General features: G+C 33.0%; 1 protein-coding gene across 2 annotated transcripts in view; it reads right to left on the bottom strand.

Moving 5' to 3' along the window:
- LOC108734763 (protein Wnt-5b) overlaps nucleotides 1-9,612 on the bottom strand; it is a 62,657-nt gene that overhangs the window by 20,312 nt on the left and 32,733 nt on the right. For both annotated transcript variants that reach the window (XM_025979718.1, XM_025979714.1), the window contains exons 2-3: nucleotides 8,863-9,101; nucleotides 6,794-6,974 (exon numbers count right to left, since the gene is read on the bottom strand). In XM_025979718.1, the coding sequence (XP_025835503.1) occupies nucleotides 6,794-6,974; nucleotides 8,863-9,101 (420 nt within the window). The remainder of the gene's footprint in view (nucleotides 1-6,793; nucleotides 6,975-8,862; nucleotides 9,102-9,612) is intronic.

Below are 9,612 nucleotides of genomic sequence, written 5' to 3'. Positions count from 1 at the left end.
GACGTTTTGATTAAGGACCACGTAACGGAGCTTATATGAACGGGAGGGAACTCGGCTAGTACCCGGGAGGGAATTCGACTATCTATATTTTAACCAAAACTACCTGCGGGAGAGAATTCGACATCACCAGTTTATAAAATATGTAGGTACACATAGTAGGTGCTTAAATAGCTTATCATTATAGACAGACAGACAGACAGACAAACTAGAAAAGTGGATGCTTTTGAATATCCCATTTGTAAGTACCTTGACTATAACATTACGTAAAATAAACTTTTTTATGTATAAACATGTAAAATCGCATCAATGCATAAGGAGTTCGCCAGTAACTCCTTTCTATTTAAACTTTTATTTTTTTAATAGAGCATGACGCAGTCAAAGAAAGAAATTGTTCAGTACAGTCTAAGACAGTTTTTGTTGGGCTCCATGACAGAGACGTAATTTTTTGTAGACGTTTTCGTGAATTAACTGACGACATTGTGAAAGGCGGTTGGTTCAACTTGTCACAAGCACGATGCACAATAGATAACAAATTCGAATCAGTATTGAGATGCCACAGCTCATCGTAAACAATAAAAGAGTACCTAAGCAAGTAGTATTTTCTCATACTTTCAGAGATTGAAACAAATAAAACTTTTGATTCAAAAGTAGCAGTTCTTTAAATTGTACCAATAACACAATACAATACAGTTTTTTAAGCTTTTAGAGATTGAAATTTGGTCCAATTCATGTGCAAATGCAAATGAAAGACTGGAAACACCTAGACCAATTTTGCTTATCACTAGGTACATGTAATTTTCACTGAAACAACTGTTATGTCCAAAATACAATCGTAACGTCTATGCGAAAAAAGCAGTGATGATTATCACAAAGGCCATCAAGCTTTCAAACAAAAGAAACGAAACAGTTGACCCTTATGATATTCATACTTTAGCGCACACATAAAATTTTGTTTTCACGGTGCTGATGATTATATACGCTGATGTTAGATCACATTATCGCGTTGTAATCTGGCATCTTCATTTCATTCCGACCAGTTTAACAGTGCGGTATGACATCGGAATTTCAGCTATCCATCAGTTTCTATACCTATACTCAGGTTAGCCAATCTTGATTATATTCATCATTGCATCACAAGCGCACGGAGTTTTAAAACCGTTCAGACCCGTCAGCGAAAAACGAAAAAAGAGATGAGCATATAACTTACAAACAAAAGATAGTCATTTGCTAGAAACAAAATCTAAGATAAGTACAGTAATCTACAGTTCGTTAGGAATTCATGGTCAACATGGAAGACTTTAGGCACTCCTAATAGGTTTTTAATTTTATCAACAAATACATACAAAAAAAATTGTTAGCGCGTAAGTTACTAACAAAAGAAAACACATTTTTATAATTACCAATTCCGAGACACTATATTTTCTATCAGTTTTGGTTGGACCAACGTTTCTCCATATTAAGCCGGGTTTACACTATACAGCAAAACATGCTATCCCGTAGGAAAAATTTCCATTGAACTTTAATGGGAATCAATGGAAAATTTGTAAATTCCATTCAAAACCATTTGGCATAAATGGAAAAATAATTGTTTCCATTTACAATAATTCCATTAATATTTACATAAGAAAAAATTCCATTATTTTCTATGGGAACCAATGCAAAATTTATAAATTCTATTTAAAACCATTCAATATAAATGGAAAAACAATTGGGTACCTAAAAATGGAGAAGATCTAGTTTGAAATGATTAAAACTTATTAAAAAAATGGAGAAAAACGTGGTGAAGTTAATGTGATTGTCAAAGCAAGTTGTAAAAATAATAAACAAGACATTATTTGGAATAATAATTGTGATGTAATTCATATTTTTTTTTCCTTAAAAAAACCTCATATTTCATCTTGATTAAAACGAATGTCATTTAGTTACTACTAACAATAATTAAAGGTGAAAAATAAAGAATTGACACTAGGATTTCCATTGGGTTCAGGAATGGTAGTTCCAATGGATCGCAATGGAAATTCCATTCATCCCATTGGAATTAATTATTATCAGTGGTAATTAAATGGCATTTTTTTAATGGAAATAGAATGGTAATTTTTCCTACGGATATATAACATTTTAGTTCGGAGCTTTTTACTCCTGCTGTATGCTACATGTTACAAATGAAATATGTTGCATATATAGTAAATGTTATGTAACATTTTAGGTCAGTGACTTATGTGAAATAGTAAAACTCAGCATTCAATATCGGAAAATGTCGCAGAGAGGAGATGTAAATCTTTTGCTGCTGCGATAACTAACTGAAAATGATACGAAACGTCTGCGTAAATCATTGTTATAAATTTCTTTGATCTTTGTTGACTCGGAATGGATAGCAGAAGTTTTGCTAAATGTAACAGAATCTGCTACATACAGCAATGTCATACATATCACTTTTAAAACAGAAATTTTCTATTTGTAGCAAATGTTATATAACTTTTGCTAAATGTAACATACCGTAGGGTTTTCTATATAGTGTAAACGGAGCTTTACATGCACTTTAATTTGACTCCAACTAAATCTTTATTTGTTTGTTTACATCGTTAAAATTTTCTTTAATTATCATCTACATCGGTATGAAATTGGTATTTAACGCTATATTAGGGTGTAAATAGTAATTTTCCACGCGACTGATAGCGATTTCCTATTCTTGTTAAAAATCACGTACCTACCAAAACATCGTTGAGTATATTGACAATATTTTTTTAAGATTACACACGCGTGATTCCATATAAAATTAAACTTCATGTGGCTTGTTGGAATTTTCTCTTTCGACTCTGTTTGCACACTTACCATTAGCAGATGAGACGGTCTTTACTACCATTAAGCCGAACGTGAGATTTGACATGACTTATCGTTCTTAACTATTTTATGCGAAAGAGCTTTCACAAACACAGTAGTGGCATTGTCACTTCCAATCAACTCATTTAGCTACAAATACATACATATATGTATATTCTTGTTAAAGCGCAATTTTTTCAAGATTAGAAAGTACGACATAGGTATATAAATATTAAAAAGTGTTCAGATTTTTGAAAGGACTAACGACGTTTTGATTAAGGACCACGTAACAAGGTTAATCTACTCTTCCAATACAATTTTCCAATGACAATATTATTTGTTATTGAGAATGCTTAAGCCTTTTAAACTTAAATGTCTTACAATTAGTGTTAGACTAAAACCAAAAGAAGTTCGAACTTAAATATGTAAGGAAGCAATGGTGATAAGAACTATTATAATTCATCTTAGAAAACCCGTTTTAGTAACAAATATTGTGTTTAAATTTACGAAGCAATGTGACATTTGTTCCTTCGTCTAATATTGAAAAAAAAAAAATAATTCATGAATTCTAAGGATACAGGTACAAGTACAGTGGATTTCGGGTATAACGACGACGAAAGGACCACTGTAATTTTGTCGTTATATCCTGAAGTCGTTACAGGCAAAGGTATAGAGATACAGACACGTATATATAGTTTAGTTTTCACCATTTTTCAATTTTCAAACGATTTCCGCCTTTTTTTCACGGTAAATATGCATCTAGGAGTCATACTTATTCAAAAGATTGCTAAACAGTTGCTACTCAGAATATCACTTTGTAACTGAACTATTTTAACGTATAACATCTATAAACAAACGATAAAGGTCACCGTTCTTGCTGACCATTTGTGTGGATGAAAACAAAAGATACGAAAGCTCTTTGCGTTTTTGGTGGCCGACTCCGGTCGCTATATCTGCATGGGATTACTAGGGATTTGTTACAAATCATTCATTGGCAACAGTTGCTATAACTACAAGAATTTTGTACTAAACTATCCTTTAAATTCAAGGGACTTAACGTCGCTATAGCAAAATGGTCGCTACAACCAAGGTCGTAATAAATGAAATCTACTGTACTTAGATAGTAAAAACTCCTATCCGAAACAATCTGATTGAATTTAATGACTCAATCTTGATACAATCGAGCTGATATTTTTGTTGAATTGTACGATGGTACGAGTACATTTTTTTCCATAATAATTTTGAATTATCAATGTTTACTAATAAAAATTTAATTTTTAAATCAATCAAAAAATACCACCAACGAATTAGGTTATTATACCAGAAGAACCTACCTAATGTAACGTATCATCAGTGGCCAGGAACAATTTCCTTCGGGCAATAAACTATCATCGTCGGTAATTTTACGTTATCTAAAGACCACACTGTCAGGATGACAGATCGCAAGCGCAGGAAACGACAATAAAAAAACCTTATATAGAATTAAACTAAATTGCATGCAACGTGTTTACATAGATGCTGTATCTGTAAGAGAAGGAGATGAACGATCGAAGACCCAGGATTAGAAATTTGTCGCGCTTGAGGATGACAAATTGACTGGGGTGGTCCTTCTTCTTTCATCTGTCTAACGGTACAACGCCGAAGGACATGGAAGCATGCGAAATTCTCTTAGGTATACTTTTATATGTACTTACAAACATCTATGTATCTACATAGGTATTTCTTCATGGTGATTCTGATAGAAGATTCTATGGTCGAATGGATGGCAACTGATAGGTACGTCGGAAACGATTAGGAATTTATGTGAATTACAAGGTTATTACTCGAAATGATTGATGGTCATAACAGTCTAGTGGTTATTGTTTACAAATAGCAACAATAATAAATAACCATTAAACCTTTGGTTTTGTAAAGCACAAACCATTTTATAATTATGAAATGAGAAGGCAGAGGTTGATGTTATTTTTAGTCCATAGACAATTTTTAACATAATAATAGTTGGGATACTCGGCTTCGCTTAAGGAGTTGATTTGAGATTGTAGGGTAGTTGGAATAAAAGGATAAACATTAAAATATAAGAGGTACATAGGTAGCCCCACCCATACAAAAAGTCTTCGAATTGTCCACAATGTTCTAGAACATTCCACAACATTCGAGTGTATTCTAGAACGTTTTACAATGATCTGGAGTATTCCAGACTATTGCCAAATATTCCACAACATTTCAGAATGTTCCGGTATGTCCCCGAAAGTTGGAACCCACGACGGATCTTGCTTTACATACCTCTACCAATAGGTAGCTCAACTCATAAAAAAAAGGCTTCGAATGGTCTACAATGTTCCAGAATATTCGAGAATGATCTGGAATGTTCCGGAACAACATCATAGAATGTTATAGAATGCCCTCGAATACTCTTGAATGTTCTGGACGGTTCTACAAATTTCTAGAGGGCGAAACTTCCAGCCCTTATATCTTTAAAAGCACGCCCTTCAGGTAAAAACGGGAACCTTCTTCATGGACGGGAGATACAGGATTACCACACCATATAACTACCTTGAAGGTACCGGGACTCATTTCTGAGTTTTATCGGCACCCACATTGTACACTTTCTTTTATAATATATATTGATTACTATTACTTATTAATTATAACCTATTTTCATGAAGTCAGTATTTTTTGTATTAAAACCTAAAATAAATTACGATTCAACTGAAAATCAAGCATTTATCGATTATGGTGTTGCTTCAAAAAATATATTTAAACTATTGGTATTTTACATCAATAAGCCGGTTATTGTTTAAATAATGTTGTGTATTGCCAAGTCTAAATAACCGTTACAGTAACCGGAATTATTTTTGTTCAACCTTCGGCCCGTTTCAGAAGCCCGCGGTTTGTTCTACAAGTGGGGCACTTCTTTAGAGTTTCCGGTTTCCACTCTCTTTTGCCTACATTAGATGAATGTTGAAAAAAGAATTTAAAGATAGGAAGAGAGCACTTGTATTTTTATGCATAATGGAACAAAGAAATGACATCCGGTATATAATTTCGTGTGCAGGGAGCGTGCATTTTTTGGCAGGTGACATCTGAAGGACATTTACGAAATTTTAAAGTGAAACCAATTATAAACGTTATTTGTTATACCGTAAAATGAAAGAAACCATAAAAATGTATTTGTAATTAACTGCAAGGTTTTATAATCATATTTTCAAACACCTAACACTATAATTATAGATATTATTAAATACAAATATCGCAGAATCCGTTCAATAAAAAATTTAACATGACTTACAAGAAGCAAAATGTTATATTGAAAGAAGACATACCTTGACGCACTTTTACTGAAAGGAAACTGAAAATACTAAAAATAATAAAATGACAAAATACTCGATTCTCATACATATTTAAGTCAAAAATAAATCTGTAATTATTACAACAGTTCTGAAAATAGAAACACGTTTTAATCGTCAGTTTCAGAATGTTCTATTGTCAGCTACACCGATTTTGCTTGCATTTCACGTACCTTTCAAGTGGTGTTTTTGGTGAAGTTAACTTTTTCTGTCTAATTTTTGCGAATATTTTGAATGAAATTTAAAAAATACTAACTTATATCTTTTATTATTGTTTTTAATAGTATTTCACTTGTTAATCTGAACACTTTTCGGTAACCTAAAAGGTTCTAGATTAAAGACTGTTCACTATTGATTTACTACCCTATGGTATAAAAGTTTTCGATATTAATTAAACTTTTGTAATTACTATGTTGTACATATTAGTAAAATTCACGCAGATAGGTACGGAATCATAGATTCGCGCGTTAAAGTTGGTACGTATAGGGTATTATTAAGTAATATTTTATATTAATATCAATTATACAATTCCTTTTTATATGAAATACATTTTAATATAGTTAGTTTTCGTTAACGTTAGTCATGAAAAATAAATTCGTAAAGAAATACTCAACTGAAAAACTCACTTGTATCCGTATTCAAGATTGTCACCACAGCCGCCCCAGACCCAGTCCTTCCGCAGGTCTTTAGGTCGGCCCATCCTTGAACACCCACAGCTCTGCAGTTGTCCATCGCGGCAAGCTCTGGACACAGCGTGACTGACTCCTGCCGCAGCAAGTGCGTGTACGAAGGCCGTCTCCCGACTCGCTGTTAAAAGAAAATTAAGATGTTTATTATGCTAATTATCAAAATTAAGAAGTTAATAAGCGTAAAGAATTTAACTAGTAGACCGATACCCGCCAGTGTAGGATGGTATGAAATATGGCATTTTTTAACATGAATATGCTTCAAATAACAAAAATATTTTCTTAAAAGTAATATCTAATAAGTAATATGATGCGGTAATTTTTGAATAATAAATACACACAATTCAAAGTTAGTTTAATGAAAATGTTAATTGTGAAGCTGAATAATTAATTATTATATTAGATCAATTTGGGTTTAGAAGAAATAGAGGAACGCGGGAGGTCATTCTAGCTTTACGGGTAACGGTAGAGAAAACGATAGATTAAGAAAAAGCTTTTGACAATGTTAAATGGGACAAAATGTTAAATATACTTAAAAATGTAGGGATGAGGCACAGAGATAGAAGAGTGATAGTTAGGTTGTATAAAGAGCAACAGGCAGTTACAGAGCTGGAGCAGCAATGTAGAGAAGTAAATGTTAGGAAGGGAGCCAAACAAGGATACACACCGCCACAGCTATTTTTTTATGTGTATATCGAAGACGCGATCAACATCATTAAAGATAGTGCAACTGTAGGGATAGATATAGAGGGGCAAAAGATTAGTACGCTTAGATTTGCAGATGATACAGCAGTATTAGCATCTAGCAAGGAAGAGTTAGAAATAGATTTAAATAAAATGGAAGTGATATTGACAAAACAGTATTGTATGTAAGTAAATAAAAGTAAAACAAAAATACTGGTATGCATGAGGACAAAAAGTAGGGAAAGAGCGAATATAAAGATAGGAGACGAAAGATTAGAAAAAGAGGCTGATTTTAGGTATTTAGGAAGTCAGATAAGTCAGGACGGAAGGAGTAGTAGGGACATAAAGCAGAGGATAGCGCAGGGTCGAGTCGCCTTCAATAAAAAGAAGTCACTTTTATGCTCGCGAACGACTAATTTAGAAATTCGAAAAAGATTGTTAAATGGGTATGTTTGCCAAACATGGACGGTGGGCGCTGCGGAAAAGAAAATGTTAGAAGCGTTCGAAATGTGGTGTTACAGGCGAATGATGAGAATTCGGTGGATAGAGAAGGTTAGAAGTGAAGAAGGTCTAGTTAGAGACATATTAGAGACAGAAACAGTAGTTAAGAGGAGTATAGGTAGACCTAGATTAGATTACTTTTTGCAAACAGTCAAGGGCGTGGGATGTTTTAGTTTTACGGAAAGGCGAAGATTAGCTCTCAAGATACGAAGGAATGGAGGTGTGTGTCCAACCAGTCTTAGGACTGACAACCTTGTGATGATGATTAGATTAGATATATTACTGTTTCGTCTATTTTTTTTTGGTCGACTGTGCAATTTTATCTGTTTTTGAACCTGTTTTATCGACTAATGCCTCTATCATTTTATAACAACTTCTCATTTTTCCTGTTTCATTGACTCGGTCAATTAGAGGGTGCCACCCCACCACATATAGCTTGAATAAGTATGTATATAATTACCTTAGTATATTAGGCTAGATTATCTTAAGTTCTTATTGGTAAAACAAGAACTGTCTTACCATTCTAAATACGTCGTTATTCACGTTATATATAAGTAAACTCTGTTTTAAATTAATGAAAAATATCAAAAAAAGGCCGAGTCTCAATAATTGCTGCTACAGGTATCTCAATTTTTAAAATTTTCATGAAGAGTTTTATATTTTCCCATTGTCATTCAAGCGAAAATTAATCGATAATTAAATTAAATGTGAAAGAAAATAAAACTGTTATTGGGGTTATTAACTTCCACAAACTTCATACCATCCTATTTATTACAGCTACTTGTTCTAAGAAGATAAAAATATCAATAGAGGTACCTACTTACCAATTTGTGTTACTGGTCCAAAGACAGTAACGTCGTCTAAAACTGAGCAATTCCATCGTCTGTCTTGCAGTTGATGTCTGCATTCTAAAAGAGTTTGATGTGCTCCTGAACTAACAGCGGTCATGTGATCCTTATACAATTCGCAAATACGACTTTGTCCTAAACTAAGGCCTGGCAATTTAGAGCATTCGATGATTTCGCCGTTTTTGAACATTTCTCCAATTGTAAGTCCCAACCGCCTGTAACAAAATAAATTTTCGGTTCACTAAAAATTACTGTATTTTAATGATATGGCAAACACGTTCTACAAAAAATTGGGTATCTTTAACCTCTATCATTCTAAAATTTTTAGTAAATTATATGGCTCAATTAGCGGTTACTCGTCGCGATTTCACCTACCTCTAAAACCCAAGAAGAGCGATTCTGATGAAAAATCGCAGAAAATACATATGTATAGAAATACGCAAGACCAAAAGAAAAATTATTACTTCCGGCGGATTTAGGAGTTAAACTGTTAGAAGCAACTTTAATGTATTCTTTTCTTGGAAAAAAATATTTTTAGTATTTAAAGTTTTCAGTTTGCTTTACTAGATTTTAACACTAGATAAAAAAAAATAGAGAAACTTTACAACTGTCACTAGTCTCCAAACTTGAAATTTGTTTTATTTCGGGAAATGAACTATTAGATAATAATTCGTTCTCATTATTAAAACATTGTACGTTCTACGTATAAAAATTATTGTGATTATT

This window comes from Agrilus planipennis, unplaced genomic scaffold, assembly GCF_000699045.2.
Source record: "Agrilus planipennis isolate EAB-ADULT unplaced genomic scaffold, Apla_2.0 scaffold80, whole genome shotgun sequence".
In the NCBI taxonomy this organism is placed as follows: domain Eukaryota; kingdom Metazoa; phylum Arthropoda; class Insecta; order Coleoptera; family Buprestidae; genus Agrilus; species Agrilus planipennis.
Note: the sequence above shows the minus strand (reverse complement) of the source record. Positions and strands in the feature narration are given on the sequence as shown.